This window comes from Branchiostoma belcheri, unplaced genomic scaffold (genome assembly GCF_001625305.1).
Source record: "Branchiostoma belcheri isolate BF01 breed outbred unplaced genomic scaffold, Haploidv18h27 scaffold25, whole genome shotgun sequence".
Taxonomy (NCBI): Eukaryota; Metazoa; Chordata; class Leptocardii; order Amphioxiformes; family Branchiostomatidae; genus Branchiostoma; species Branchiostoma belcheri.
This window is the reverse complement of record NW_017803854.1, coordinates 46859-63369: the sequence shown is the minus strand read 5'-3', so window position 1 is coordinate 63369 and position 16511 is coordinate 46859. Positions and strand designations below refer to the sequence as shown.

Below are 16511 nucleotides of genomic sequence, written 5' to 3'. Positions count from 1 at the left end.
CACTCATTCAACCAACCAACCAACCAACCATTCACTCACTCACTCACTCGCTCAACCAACCAACCAACCAACCACTCACTCACTCACTCACTCACTCACTCACTCACTCACGCACTAACACACTCACTCACTCACTCCCTCAACTACTCACTCCCTCCCTCAGTCATCCACCCACTTGCCCACTCACTAAGCCACTCACTCACTCAATCACTCTGTCACTCAACTACTCATTCATTCACTCACTCACTCACTCACCCACACACTCACTCACCCACACTCTCACTCACTCACCCACACACCCATCCACTCACTCACTCACTCACTCACTCACTCACCCACACACTCACTCACTCACCCACACACACACTCACTCACTCACTCACTCACCCACCCACTCACTCACTCACCCACTTACTCACTCACTCACTCATTCCCTCACTCAACCAACCACTCAATCACTTAACCACTCACTTACTCACCAGTCTTTTAAGCACTAACTCACACACTCGCTCACTCCCTTCTTTCACCATGAGTGGGTTTCCACGATCAGTTTATGTGATCTGTATGTACATGTTGCTATGGAAGGATGTAACGTTACATGTTTGAGATGGAAGGATGCCTACTACTACATATTGCTATGATGATAATATATAGCAAACATATCAATCAATCCCATATCGTTCACCTTGTATTTCTTTCCACCTTGCAGGGGAAGTTCGCTGCAACCAAGCTGCAACCCTCACTTACACTGAAACGCGGCCGTATTTGCTTGTGTAGATACTTATTTTTAGTCCTCATACATGTTGTATCAGCAGCCCAAATATTGCTGCATTTCACTCCTTGTTCACTAGAGGTCTCCTCCACAGAACCCAGACTTTCATCCGGCCTTTTATTTATGACAAAATAGCTCGACAGCCGATCGCATTTTGGGCTGGTTTAATATCTAGTAGCGTTACATCACTCAGGTGAAAATCAGCTCCTACACCTCAAGACCAAGGAAATAAAAGAATGAAAGCCATAAGTCAAATTCCCTAAAACCTGACAAGTTGCGAGCAACTCAGTAGCATTGTAAAGACAAAAGAGTCAGTAGAGATCGGAAGACCAATTAAACGCGGCGTTTGAGTAACATTATGGCGTTTAGCAACTCAAAACAACGCGGGTGATTTATCTAAACCATATCCTGTACATCATACATAATGATGTACAGGCTCAAAAGATATCTTAGTTTTAGTTTCATTGCTAAGTAACACCACTTGCGTTTTCGTCAAGGTATGATCGTAAATAAAGAGCAACAAACCAACGTAACACGTAACAGGCTAGATGTCCAGACATGAGGTTAGGTAGTAGAGATCTTGGACAACAGGTTGGATAATAAAACAAGGTGGAAATAAAGACAACACCGGCCCCTCCAAAGAAAAGTAAAGCGCAAGTGTAAGGAGCAAAAATACAATCAAATGAGTGAAATACACTGCTTTACGGCTTGACGTGAATAAAGACATTGTTTCTCTTTATTTCATACAGCAAAGCTTTCATCTTTTCGGTCTATCTTTTATTTCATTCCTTTTACTTGACTATTTTTTGTGGTGAAAGTGACGTGAAATTCTTAAAATTAATCATAAATTTTTGCCCCCCTCCCACACTTCGGCTTGTGTTTACATTTCGCGGTTGCCGCCGTGCCGTTGCTAGGGAATCTCCGGATATGCAAATTTTAGAACGTTCCACTCATTTCAGTAGGTAACTTAGATCTCAGTACAGCTAGCAAATTTCAAAAAGAACGTCTTCATAGTACAAAACTAAACTAATTATATACTTTTCAAAAACGTATAACACTAAATGTGATTATAAAACGTCAAAACAATCGGTATGTGGTAAAAATATTTCCCGTATTGCCATGCTCACCCCCGCCCGAAAGTAAGTGGACTCCGCGCAGCGCACTTAGCAACGAATCAGGAGACTTCCCCACCATTTGCACTCCGACAGCCAAGGAAGTTGGACCGTGCCACAGTCAGCTCCGAGAAATCTTCTTGTGTCTGTGGCTGAATCAACAACTGTTCTGTAAGTTTTACAGATATTACGATGTTCCTAAAACATTCACAGGCATTTCTAGCAGTAACTACAGGAGTTTTACCGCACGTTTAGGTGAAAATTCCGCGATCTGTAGCATTTTTTTCCAACTAAATCCAAGGGTGGTTTTGGGGGAGGGCCAGAATTTTTTTTTTTTTGCCGAGCAGTTGAATTTTCTATAGGTCATAATGATTCATAAAGAATTCCTTTCGTGATTGTTGGCACAGCAAACGAAGTATAGAAACGCTAGGGAGGTCAGTAAGTAAACTAACTGCACAGTCAACACATCTACACAGGCAGACAACCCGATTGACTCGCTAGCTTTGCAGCGGTGGTGGGGGAGGGGGGCTTCGTAAATTACTAGTACTTTATCAACAGCAGAACATTCCCCCATAATCTTAGCGGCTTAACTACTGATAATGTCAGGGAATAGGTTTATTGAATAATCAGATGTAGTCGTAGGAAGATGGCTATTTCATCCAAACTGTTACAATCTTTAATATGTTCTACCCTGGTTCTACGTTATACAATACTGTTTCTCTTATCTTGGTAGTATGATCTTATGTATCATGTATGTTATTTTAAGTTACTTTGATTTTGTATCAATTTGTAATCTGCATAACTTTTTGATACCTTTGTTAATCTTGACTTCTTTTTGTAAATAGATTTTGTTGGGGTTTTCCCCCCAGGAACCATTAAAAAATGCCATCAGGTATTTCCTGGATAAATAAAAAAAATAAAAAAAACTTTTTATTCATGTTTTGAATGAAGTCTGTTTCTTTCTTCCCCAGGAGAGAACCTAATGTTCAGCCTGGGCAGGATGGCCGTTCGCGGCTTCTTGGGCACCGTCCCACCTGCCCAGGCATTTGCTAACTTCAGTACCTTCACGGTGAATCCTGGTAAGATGGTATCTTCTTCTAGATGTCCTGTTATGCTGTGGTTTGTTTGTTTTGTCTGGCCAGTATAGAACCGATAGTCATATGGGATAAGTGCTAAAATTCTGTATGTGTTAAGAACTTTTTTAGAGCTGTACTCCCATGTCAAAACAATCTCTATCTCAGTTGAGGCTCTAATTTTTTCAGGTGCTTAAGTTTGAATTACACGGTTTTTAGACTTCTTACACCTGGTGACCTCAACATTGAACCCAAACCTTAGTCCTTCATAATACAGGAAGAAACTTTCAAAAGACTCTTATGTGTGCTGTACTTCCACTGAAACAATATATTGTGGTTTCAGGCGAGTTTACAATTAGTTTGTGTACTTTCCTTCCAGTTTGGAAGAAGGCAGCGGTGAACCTGGCCATCTATACCACGAGCGCATCTCTCTGCGTTGAAGGCCTTCACCTGGTGAGTAACGTTTCATCCTAATTCCCATGACTAGATCTCATACATATTATATAAAGGTAACAGAGTACGCAGCAACTGTGCACTGCACAATATGAAGAAGTCAAACCCAGTAAAACTAGTACATGATGTATGTTGTAGAATATAGTATAATGCTAGACATAGATATAGTCTCACATACCACTGTATTTTCTTTCTTATGTTGTTTGTAACCGCAATTAGCCCTCGGGCAAGTATTTGCAATAAACTAGTTATTTGCCTGAATCCCGTTGGTGAGACCAGATCAGAACTGAGACGGATTTCTGTTGTACACTGTTTTTGTAGTACCAGCTTCTGAAAGAGCAGAGGGAGAAGCCGGAGAAGAAGGAGCCCACCGAGCCCAAGGAGGAGCCCACACCAAAGGTTCCGTACTACTGGACTGGGTTTGCAGCCGATTACGTGAGCGGCTACTGATGTTTAGTGAAATGCCTGGGAAAGACAGAAATTGGGAAGACAAAAAAAAAAGAAATCACTGTATCATTGGCTTCATGTGAGGTAAAACTTGACAGTGTAGTCTTTACTTGTCAGACTGTTAGAAAAATGTATATGAATGTAGACCAATGTGATTGATATAATTTGTTACACTGTAACAAATGTATTGTTACTTACAGCTAGTGAGCTCACTTTAGATTTTGTGAACATTTCAATGTTTACAATTGGTTTTTAAAAAAAAACAGGACAAGTACACAGAAACACACTATATACAAATATGTACAAACACCATTCAATCTACAACAAGAAATAGCAGACATGGGTTTTCAAATATCAGCCATTTATAATCACTGTCATTGTAGAGTCTTACTGCACAATGTAAGTCACATCTCAGTCAGTTAATTCTCATCGACAATGAAGGATGGGTGAGTGTGCAAATCTTTTTAATACAAAATTTGTAATTCTTTACAATTTCAGAAATTTCAAAAACATTCATGCCCATTTTGGTTTCGGAAGCCAAACATTAAAAAAAAACACCACGACCGCAAATTTGATATCCTACACTGGGAAGGACAAAAATTGTAATTGTAAAACTTAAGTTAAGTTCATCATCCCCAAATACAATTTATCGGCAAAATTGCACATTTTTATTATTATTATCATTTCTATTATTATTTTATCTCTAAATGTCACATGAAACATGTGGACTTTAACACAGATTGATAGAGCACTCACAGCAGCCCCACTCCAGTTAACCGGACCAGACAGTACTCTACACTGCAGCTGGGTGGGGAAGGGGCGGGCGGGGTCAACCCTACAGACGGTCCACACTCGGCCCTGCTTACTACCTCTACCTCCTCCTACTGCACCATCTGGCGGATATGACTCTGTAGTCCGGGGAGTTGACGTCGGGATATGGGTCCCATCCTCCCCGGACCCCACAGTCATGTCCGCTTGTGAGCAGTGGGGGAGGTAGGGCTAGTCTGCGGGGCCTTGTGTCTGTGCTGTCTGTGTGGGGAGATCTTGTACCAATCTGGAACCGCCCTGGCTGAAGTGGAGATGTACTGTGTGGCCCTCTCCGACTGAAGCGGGTTTGCCTCATGTGCCATCTGTGATGAAACATTTTTCATGTAGCATCTTTTCTCCATTTTCTTCCTTCTTTTCCATTTTTATTGTCAGTGGCCAAACTTGCGACTGGTTCCTGGACTGGTTACTTCTTGTCTTTTTTGTTTTAACTTATTTTCTTTTCAATTTTTTTTTTCTTCTCACACACCCAAACATCAAGTTCCAAACACCAGTCCACTGTTCCCCAACCCAAATTTTTCCTTTTTTGGGGGGAAATTTCTTTGAACAATGTTAAAATGGTCAAAATCTATTTTTACACTCACCCATTACTTTTGCTTGGATGATGGCACAATGTACTAATATCTATACTAGTAATTTTCTGAGATTATGGCAGTAATGTTATATTTCCTTATAATGTATAACATCATGTTTATAGATGACGACACTATTTTTGTAATTAACTTTTTCCATGTGACCTGGAACTGATGCTTCACTGATGTGTAAAGTCAGTGTACAATCCAACTTGTATATATCCAAGATTAAGAACAAATATGACTTCATGTTTACATCTTAGCAGTACGGCTCACTGTACTGTGAGTACTGTATTACATTGTACATATTGTAAAGTAATATTACATAATAGATATATTGACATGTACATATGTGTAAACAAGAGGATGTGTAGATGAATGTTGAAAAAAATCTCTTCCCAAACAACCTTGTCTGTTATTTTTGGTTGACAAATGTTTACTATACATGTAGGTTGTATATCAGGGTAGGGAAGTGAGTGGGTTTATGTGGGTGAGTGAGTGGGTGAGAGTGAGTGAGCGAGAGTGGATGAGTGAGTGTGTGAGTGAGTGAGTGAGAGTGAGTGAGTGGAGTGAAACAAAAATGGTGCAAGGGAAGGGACACTTAGGCAGGCAAGTCACTTTTAGACCGTTCAGTTTAAGACCGTTTTATTTTAATCAAACTGCAATTAGCCCCAATTAGCTGTGGAAGCATGTCTAACCCTCGTAAGATGGGGAGCAACAGACAATAAACCGGATAGTTTATTTCAATCAACAGTACATTTAATTAAACTGGATAGCCATATTGGACCCTTGGAGTTCCATTAGACCAACTTACTCTGTATGAAACACAAAATCAGGGTATTATAAATTTTGTATTGACATCATCAAATCAGTAAAAGATACCATTACAGGCCCTAGGCTGCCTGACTTGTGTGACTGTATAAGTGTACAGACTTGGGGGGTCGTATGGTGTAAACGGTAGCATGTTCGGCTCAGTACCAAGAGGCCCCGGGTTCGAATTCTATCATGTGACCAATCTTGTGCCCTTGGGAAAGGCACTTAACAAAACTCTCATAAATAAACATAGATTCAAACAAACAATGTCAGAGTCGTAAAGTTCTCAATATTCAGCCTGCAGCTGTGTTGAGTACTATCTCTCATCTTGTATATCATCCTCTATGATGTCTCCATAAATGTTCCTCTTCTTTTCTGTGGAGAAAAAAAACAGACATCTTTAATAAATAAACCTTCCCTCCACTTGAATAATCAATCCACAGTCTTAAGTCTGGAAGCATTAGTTAAACTACATTTCTGCTAGTCTGAGTGATGATACAAAGACTGGCAGCATATATTGTACTAGCACGTCGGCAGAATGTACACGAAACCCTAATTTTTCACAGTATTTGTCAGATTTTTGGTCAATGTTGCCTTAGAATTTTGCCTGTTGCAGAAGATATCTTTTCTGAGTTAACACTTGGAAACTACAGACAGGATGTTAAAACTTATATGCTCAAATACCAACTTATATGAGACGTTATGCCAAAATGCTATGTACAATACATTATGGATTTCGCGTAGGTGCAGTATGTTCTGCCAATGTGTTAGTACAATGTAAGCTGCTAGTCTTGTATCATTGTCCTTGCCTTTGTCTGGGAGTATAAATTCTTCCGTGTCCTCTGTCACAGCAACAGAGTCATCAGGCAACACGTTTTCTCCTCCTTGAATTCTTTCATCATCTTCATGACTTGTTGCATCATCTTTATGGCACGTTGCATCATCTTCATCCCAGCTGACAGGGGATGATGGGAAGGCTAGAGGAGAGGATGATGGGAAGTCTGGTGGAGAGGATGATGGGAAGGCTGGAGGAGAGGATGATGGGAAGTCTGGTGGAGAGGAGGATGATGGGAAGGCTGGTGAAGAGGATGATGGGAAGGCTGGTGGAGAGGATGATGGGAAGGCTGTTGGAGAGGATGGTGGGAAGGCTGATGAAGGGGATGATGGGAATGCTGATGGCGAGGAGGATGATGATTTGTCATTTTTATCATCATCATCTGAAGAGGAGGAGGAGGAACTTGTTACTTCTGGATGATTCTCCTCTTGCTCTTCTTCTAGAGTTCTTTCCTCTTCTTCAAGATCCGACGTTTCACCCAGAGAAGATGTAAAGAGTGGGGAGTTGTACTCAATAGAATAGTCTGTGTATTTCTCATCAATGTCCGTTGGATACTGTGGCACTTCTTCTTGAGGGTTCAGCGAGGCTGTGATTAAATGTGGAGAGGGGTTGGGGGGTTGGGGAGGGGACAAGGGGGGCCGCAGTGGGGGTAAGGATGAGGGGGGTTCTGTCCTGGTGTAAAGTAAGTGCCTGGGGATGGGTGGGGCTCCATTAGGATACCATCTGAAAATTAAGGAAATAGACAGAATAAGTAGAGGCAACACAGATACTTTGATATATCATCATCCGTTGTCAGTTATACAGTAGCCTATAACAGTATGCCCATTACTTTCCACCATCTGACATTATAAATGACTTGTATGTTAGAAATCACTGTGCTCAACTTAGGGGTACATGTAGCAGTAAAAAGCTATGCTACTATAAAGATTGAGCAGAATACAAGAAACCATTGGAAAAACTGCAAATGATGTACTGTACTCTGCCTGTGTTAGTAGCACTACCTCCCTCTGTCAGGGGCTGTATAGGGGCCAGATATTCAAACATGCTGCTTGGAGCACAAGTCAGACTACCAGACCAGGGCTGGAAATACATATTGTACATGTACTGGGTGCATGTGCACCTTAGTGCACCCAAATTTGGAGCTGTGCACCCAATTATTTTCTCTGAGTGTACAGTAGGTATTTTTGTACATATCAAATGTATAGTAGTAAACAAGATATTCTTGACATCTAATCTTTGTTATCATTATTAGTGCTTGTTTAAGATTTTGAATTTAGCCCTCATTTCAAATTTAAGGTCAGAAGAGGACCAGTAGGATCTGTAATTAGGTTTGTTTAAAGTTTTAGGTTGGGTGCACCAGTGCACCTATTCCCAAAAATGAATTTCGAGCCCTGCAGACAGGCCCCCTATAAAACAAAGTGGTCATGTCCGTTGCCCCCTGACCTCTGCAGCTGACAGTCCCTCCTCCTGAGCGCCTCCCCGTAAGTCGACCCCTGCAGGTGCATGAACCGTTCCGCCCAGCGCTCGTGTTCCAGGTACCAGTACGTGAAGTGGCCCAGGTCTCTGCCTACTGTCAGGGCAGCTAAAGGACATGTACATGGATGCATTAACTTACAGGAAGATACTGTAATATCTACAGTCAAACATGTACAAGTGACTACCTGGCCAATGTGATCACTTGTTGATGTTCCCTGATATACATTGTTATAGTAGTATGACTTTACCCATAGTCCACAGAGTGGTCACTGAAAATCCACATAGACCATATTGAATGGTGATTACAGAAATGTTTTACTTAATACTCACCATACTGGCATATAGCTTTCTGCCACAGATTGTATCCTGGAGGAGAATTAAGTAAAGAGGGTATTGAGTCAGAAAAAGAAAATGTTATTTGGAGGATACAACACCTATCTTGGCCAACATCAGTAATTACACCAGCAGTCAATACACCACACATCAGATGTTTATAGGCAACAAGTGGTAGAGACTAGATAAAACCCTAGTTTCTAATTTTGGTTTGGCTTGTGGTCAACAAATAATGTCAGGAAAAAAACTTGTGCAATTGAGAAAATTAAGTATTTATCGATTAACTTTACTAAAAAAAACTAGCTGGAAGCAATGTCACTCTTCAAAGCAAGCTGAAATTCCTTGCTATTAAATACATAATAACTGCTGAACAGACAAAACTCACTTGCCCTTCTGGACAGGACTGCTGTTATAGCTGACACTCCAATCATGAAGGGGACAGCTGGAAATCAGAGGAGGAAACCATGTATAATTCAGCATTTTCAGAAAGCCAAGAAATTTCAACAATTGTTATGAATATATCTGGTTATTGGAATGACAGAAATATACTACAATATGAGCAATTCCTGCGTAACATCACAGGCAAAAAGCGGGTAGTAGTTCAACTTCATACTAGTTGTGTGAGTGCCTGCCAAAAATTTTCTTATGCTTACCAATAAATGATATTAACAAAAACAGTGATCAGTCAAATATAAAGAGCCCTTTAATAAAAAAATGGTACTATGCTATGAATAATATGTGATTCATTTTTCTGATGATACTCACATCTAGTCCAGAACCTCTCCTGCTCACACAGTTTGAAGGTCTGCTCCTCCTCTGACGTCATCATTCTCCAGTGGATAAACTATAATAACGGAAAATACGTCATAATGTCATTTTCATGTGAGTCATTATGTCATTATCAAAAAGGATTATCATGAAAACTTCAGTGAATCGCGTGTGGTCAACTATACAAAAAAATTGGACATTAACTTAAAATAAAATTTGAAACACTTGTCAGGGCGTATAACATTAATAACTACTATACCTGGTAGTATTTAATTACATACAGAAAACTAGAGTTCCACGATCTCATACCTTCGCCAAATGATGTTAGCTTTTATGAATGAGAACTTATATACAATGTTTATGCAAATAGGATCCGCAATTGCATGAATTATATCTGTTGATCATGATCTCCACCAACAGTCTTATTTTAACAAAGAATGCCATTATAGCATTTCCTCATATATTATGCAAATGAGGTCCTTATTTGAATAAGTTATGTTAAATTATGTTTACCTTCACTAAACTTCAAAAACCCCAAGTATAAAATTCCAGGCAGTTACCACTATGCAATTATAACATTTTCTCATTAATTATGCAAATTAAGTCTTCATTTGCATAATCGATATCTGCCTGTGTTTCTCTCGTTGTTAATAACATATGTCGCAAGCTTGAACTTCCTATCATGGAATGCAGTTGATTAATAGAATTTCCTCATTAATTATGCAAATTACATCCATATTTGCATAATTGTAATATCATTATGTCAAGCATTACTCAAGCTACCTACATACCAAAAATCATGATGATCCATCAATCGGTTCTTGAGTTATCCTCTTTTAAACATTTGTCCTTTAAACCCCCCTGCAGTTCTAGAGCAAGCCGCTAGGGGGCCTAAACTCACGTCACTTCTTCCCCAGCACAAGAGCTACCTACCATCCAAATTTCATCACCATAGCATGTCTGGATCTTGAGATATCAAAACCGGAAGTTCTGCTGCAGTACCATAACAAGCCGCTAGGGGGTCCAAAATCTAATCATTTTGAGGTCTCATCAAGACCTACCCATCTACCAAGTATCAAGACAATCCATCAAGGCCTTCTCAAGTTATCGTGTTGACAGACAGACAGACAGACACACACACACACACACACACACACACACACACGAACGCCCCTGAAAACATAACCTTCTTGGCGAAGGTAATAATACAGCGTTCAGGGCTTGTATCTAGCCTTCATGATATCAAACGGTTGGACTAAAACAACAAACTTTACAAAGGAAAAAGGGCCCCGCCCCTTAATTACAGTGCACCAAAACAAATCACATGAAAATTTGACGTGATCTCAAACCTTGTCTCTCGCCCTGACCGGCACGTCTTGTATCTCCAGCATGTAGACAAAGTCTCTGTCCGGCACCAGGATTCTCTCGCACGGGTTCTCGATCCACTTCTTGGTCGGGACCCTCATCAGCCGGGGGTTCTCCAGAAAATCAAACTCAGCCATGACGTCGTCTGTTCTAAACGTTCGATTCGAAGTCGTCTTTTCTAAAAGATGTTCGATTCGAAGTCGTCTGTTCTAAAAGATGTTCGAATCGAAGTCGTCTGTTCTAAATGTTCGATTTCTGCGCCTGTTGCGTGCTCAAGGCCACGGTCTGAATTATGACAACACTGAGAACAGTTATCTGATGTACATTTCTTATGAAAATCACCTTGGAAGTCTTCTAACACGTCGTTGGCCGACCGAAAAGTCTGTCAATAAAAGTTGCGACATTATTTTTCGACGTCGATCCGCCATCTTGGATGTTTACGTCGCGCAGTGCATGGCGGGGGACCATCACAAATCGCCTCTCTGAGAGGTAGGGTTTTTTTATTGTTTATAACTAATTCATTTTTTCGGTCATTGTTCGCTAATAGATGCTGTAAACAAAACCGGAAAAACACACTAAATATGTAAAAAAAAGTTACACTTTATGATGGAAACTATCCCAATGTGACTCAACTTCTTTGCTAATGTTGTTAAAATTTTCTTTCTAAAATCTAGTGGTTCATTCTAAAAACAACAACAAAAGTTGTCATCTGATGGCCTGAGCCATAAATTTTAGGGGTCCATCATCGAATATCAGATAAAAATTTGTGTCAAACCTATTGAGATATCTCATTGCTGCAAAACTATAATTTTAATGAAAACTTTTTGTTAACTATGTGGTGTTTTTTTAGACAAACTAAAATAATTATCATCCAAGTGTCTCGAAATATAATTATTTCCTACCAAATACACCCCCCCCCCTTTTCCGACATGGATCCTACTGCCCATCGTTTCAAGTTTCAAACAAGTGACGGACTAAAGTCAAAAACAAGACGACAGACGTAAAAACACACACCTGACTGGCCCTGACTGTCAACCTGTCGCTGGGAGTGACCACGTCTAGACTCAGGTAAGACAACACACCTGGTTTATACACTGTAAGCAATATTTTACTCTCACTTTTGGTACGAAACGCATGTAAAATGTGTCACTGTCAATGATGCTACCTGCATGTGTGTAGTATGTAGCCTCAGAGTACCAGACTTCAGAAGGAGGGTGGAAAGAGTTAGAAATTGGCCAAGTAGAGAGATAACATGCCGAGGGAGTTGGTCCGCTAGGGAGAGTACATTTTGTCGCACCAGAATTTCTACTAGACGAGCGACCTCCCGAACCCTGGTAGAGGCTATGTAGAATGGGTTATTCTACAGCGTTCGATCGAACCTCGGCGTTCGATCTATGGAACACGCGAGAAAGCGCCTTGAAGGCATGATGACCTTGAACCCCGCCAAACGTAAACACAAGTATAATATGCTAATTTTCTTAGGTATTGGTGAGAGAGGTGGGTGGTTCTGTGATTTTCAAGCAACAGAAAAGGTATCATTCTCTTTCTAATTTTGCCAATTTTCCTCAGTCATTTTTGCTCCGCTCTAACTTGATTCTTCCCTTCGTATGTCCCTTAGAATTTAAACACTTTCAAGTTGATGCTGTTTTGGGGGTGATAAAAATACCAGGTACAGATTTCGGTTACCCTCATTGGCATGTTGTTTACGTTAGCCATAGTGAATGGAGATGGCACCTAATATATGCTGGCGATTAGTAACTTTAGTATTATGTAACGTTAACAAAAACATGTTTTGCCTGGCTGTTTTAATTTAATTTATTTTATTCGACACAAATCGAACAAAAGCAGGGATCAGTTAAACGCACCCTGAATTGTGCTCCGATTTTTTTTTACAAAGGGTTGATTAAAAATCAAGTCAATTTGAACAAGCACACTATGAACAATCAACATCCAAACTAAAACATTGGCCGTGGGTTGTCATGATTAACCATTATCATTATACTTATAGTGTTGTACAGCACGGTGTAAAAAAAATACTTTTTGAGACGTTGAGTCCTAGCTTTCTGCAAGCTGTTCGTCAGCTGTCTCCCTGTAGCAGTCGAACGTTGAGGCGGAACAAGCTTAAGGTTGTGAAGAGGTTGATTGGGGTCCAGCATAGCTTTGAAGAGATTTACTGCTGCTTGACTCCCTCCTGTACTGGCCGACGGAAGATACGACGGTCACTCAACTGTGTACATAAACAACTTCACGTACAAAGGACCAATTGTCTTATTATGGGTATAAGCATTCCGACAGCGTTATTGTGAGAAAAACACGATGCAAGGCATGACCCAGTAAACTGAAACACGATACTATACATAACAACTACTTCCTTCAGTGGTATGTTTGTACCCGTAGTGCTGGTACGGGTTAGTGTGTGTGGGGAGAACGCCCTCCATTCATTCCACCGTGCAGGTGTGTGTTGAGCGGGTTTTGAATGACTGTGGCGTGACTGTAGCGTATTGTGACCTCCCTAATCCAGTGAAATCTAGGTTTATGTCTATTTCTTTTCTTGTGCCCTCTTTCTTAGCCTCTACCAGGCTTCGGCAAGAGTATAAACCGGCTGGCATGTTATCTCTCTATTTGGCCCTCTTTCAACCGCCTCCCGAAGCCTGGTAGGGTAGAGGCTACCCGGTAACATTCTACACACATGGCAAAAGAGTCTTTTGCCATGTGTGTAGAATGTTAATTTTGTAAGGGTAAGCGAAATCCTTATCCTGACTATTTTAAAAAACGGACCATTTTTTTATCGGTGTCAATCTGTAGTTTCATTCGTGACAAGACGCTAGAAGCAACTAGTTATCGTGCTAACCGCAGTGGAATTAAGGTGACCCGGGGCACTTGTCATTCAAACCCATCCACTGATACTAACGCACGCATTTCATCAGGTTAGTAGGGCATAGGATATTTAGAACATGGGATATAATCAAGATTTTCTTTTGCACAACCAGTAATGTCTCTCACCTGCTTCCGTTATTCGATGTCTGACGGTTAGCTACGGTTTGGGTTGCCGTCAAAAGTGCCACCTACATCAGCTACATATAGCAGCGAGAAGCAGAACTCCACTCAGAAGCTCTGAGGAAGGTGTCTGATAGGCACCGAAGCGTCAGCAGATGAGAGATATTACTGGTTGTGTAAAAGAAAATCCCAACATCCTGGGTATCTTTTAGCCTCCCACTGGGGGGTTTGGGTGTCTTCGTGGTCTTTCGGAGCTTTTATGTGTTATTTTCTGACTGCATATAGACAACATAGCCGGCCTGGTTGGCTAAGCAGAAAAAAGCCGAAGACCACCAAACCCCCAGTTCAGCTACGGAGGCTAGGTATCTTTATGTTATTTTTCTTGCTGGATGAATTGATGATATGCTCTAGTTTGAGATTGGAGTGACAAAATCTGACACCGTGAGACACAAACAATCTTGCAAAAAAATACTAATAGAAAGAAAAAGTTCACTTTTAGTCTGTGTTGTATTCGGCATAAGAAGAGTGATTATAGTGTTAACTACAGGCCACTGATGATTGTACTAACGATCCATGGCGCTCCACATTCAAACCCACCCACCCACACTAACGCGTGCAGACGTCACCAAAATCGTGCCTTTGATGTAAAATGAGTCCTCACTGTGCTTTTAAACAGGCCGCCGGCCTCTTTCTATTAAATCGTGAAAGTACCATGATAATTGTGACCGATTTAAAAGACCTTCTAGCCTGGGTACAATCCTCCGTAGTTTTCGCCCGCTCCCTAATGTAGCCAGCGACATTAGGGAGCGGGCGAAAACTACGGAGGATGGCACCCAGGCTAGAGACCTTTAGCGTTCCTTAATATTGATAATGGTATGTCGTTAGCACCAAAGTCTCAGTTCTAGTAACGTCTATGCAATATACGTGATCACTACGAGAGGAGAGAAAGGAACAAAAATCAGGATGGCCACACAGCCGTAATCTTCAAGTGCAGACCTTTCAGTGGTGCAAAGACAGTATCAAATTAGCCCGGCAGTATCCAATTGCCTGGCCAATTTGATACTGTCTTTGCAGCCACCGAAAGGTCTGCTTGGAGATTACACACAGTGAACAACTCGTCTGGTGTTATTCTCCAAGCAAAGGTGTCGGTAGGAGGTTTTGGAGTGGCTAATAGGGATGGCCAAGATTTTTAGCGCTGCAATTCTCCGGCAGTGAGAGGAGGGAAGGTTAAAATCGCGGCGTACTCCTAGCCTTCCCGACCGAAACCTCTGCCTGGAGTCTGGTGTTTCTCCTAGCTAGCCTCTACCAGGCACCGCGGATCGCTGGAAAAATAGTAGAAATTGGTCGAAATAAAGTATACCAGAGAAGATCCTGGACCCCTGGGTCGCAAATTGGATCTTCTATGGTATACTATCCCTTTATTTCGGCCAATTTCTACTATTTTGCCAGCGATCCGCGGTGCCTGGTAGAGGCTAACTCCTAGCTATGGGTGCCAGTATTGCCACAGCTGTGTTGTGCTGACCTCACATGACCTCGAGGTGAAACCAGAGGCCAGACTATACGCGTCTCACCATAGTTTATTTTGGTCAGGTGATGTTTACCTTCTTGAAAGGAACTGTGTTTACATTTCGAGCTTATTCTTTCGTATACAGTATTTGTATACTATACTAGGTATAGGTAAAACATACAAGTTTGTGCGAAAATCCAAATTAAGGTTGCAAAAGATAATTTGAAGAAGACGAACATCATTTCAGTGACGGTCGCGAAAGGTATCAGACCTTTTTACATTTCAGCGCATGCGCGCTGAAATGTAATAAGACGGAATCTATCCTTCTTTGTTTCTTTCTTTCTTTGGTAGTTTGGTAACTCTGCAAGCCATGCAATACCTGTTTACTTCTTTCCGTTTTGTGGGATGTGCAATAGACTTGCTGCCATTTTAATCCATGTTCTTTACAAAAAGAAACTTTATGTAGTAACTTTATGTAGTCTCATCTAGTGACATACCATTGATCGAAGTACGGTTAAATAAGTTTTTAGGCGCTAATTTATTGATCGTACTACAAAATCTAACGATGATTGCATAAATTATGTTAATGACAACAATAATGCCGCCTGTCGCTAGATGTCGTTGTTGCATGTCCTGGCGAAGTTTCTCTATTATGTTTGCACTTTTATGTTTGCCTGTTGCATTGTTCTTACTCAGGAATGTCAATACGTTTGATACTTACTCTTTTTAAAGACGGGCTTTCATGTTCAATCATAATTCGCTCGGACCTGCCCAATTTTCTCGGATGGCTATATATAGTATGTTATTTAGGCTGCTGGACAATGACATAACGAGATAGCTCAACGAGTAGAGTTGCTAAACGAGTGGCGGTGCACGTGGCGGGGTCTAGACATTGAGAGTTCGATCCCCGGTGAGGAACTTTTTTTTATAATTTTTTTATAATTTTCTTTTTTTAATTTTCTTTTTTTTTTTAATTTTTCTTTTTTTTTATTAATTTTTTTTTAATTTTTCTTTTTTTAATTTTTTTTAATTTTCTTTTTTTTTTTAATTTTTCTTTTTCGTTATTAACTTTCGTTATTAATGTATGCTATACGAAGTTATTTACGATTTTTTGCTCCGCTCTAACTTGATTCTTCCCTTCGTATGTCCCTTAGAATTTAAAC

General features: G+C 40.7%; 1 protein-coding gene across 1 annotated transcript; it reads right to left on the bottom strand.

Moving 5' to 3' along the window:
- Positions 1–5814: 5814 nt before the first annotated feature.
- On the bottom strand, positions 5815–11409 carry LOC109471427 (WASH complex subunit CCDC53 homolog). The gene is made up of 7 exons (XM_019770711.1): positions 10829–11409; positions 9477–9555; positions 9097–9153; positions 8709–8744; positions 8346–8484; positions 6877–7625; positions 5815–6442 (listed from the first exon to the last, which is right to left on the bottom strand). The coding sequence occupies exons 1-7, from the start codon at positions 10979–10981 to the stop codon at positions 6384–6386; spliced, it is 1272 nt and encodes a 423-aa protein (XP_019626270.1). The 5' UTR covers positions 10982–11409; the 3' UTR covers positions 5815–6383.
- Between the last annotated feature and the right edge of the window lie 5102 nt (positions 11410–16511).

What these genes read in the sequence shown, in the direction of transcription:
- LOC109471427 (XM_019770711.1), bottom strand. Translation starts at nt 10,981, where the DNA reads ATGGCTGAGTTTGATTTTCTGGAGAACCCCCGGCTGATGAGGGTCCCG. An exon ending in CGGTCAGGGCGAGAGACAAG is followed by an intron (nt 9,556 to 10,828) that starts GTTTGAGATCAC and finishes CCGTTATTATAG; the next exon opens with TTTATCCACTGGAGAATGAT. An exon ending in GGAGAGGTTCTGGACTAGAT is followed by an intron (nt 9,154 to 9,476) that starts GTGAGTATCATC and finishes TCTGATTTCCAG; the next exon opens with CTGTCCCCTTCATGATTGGA.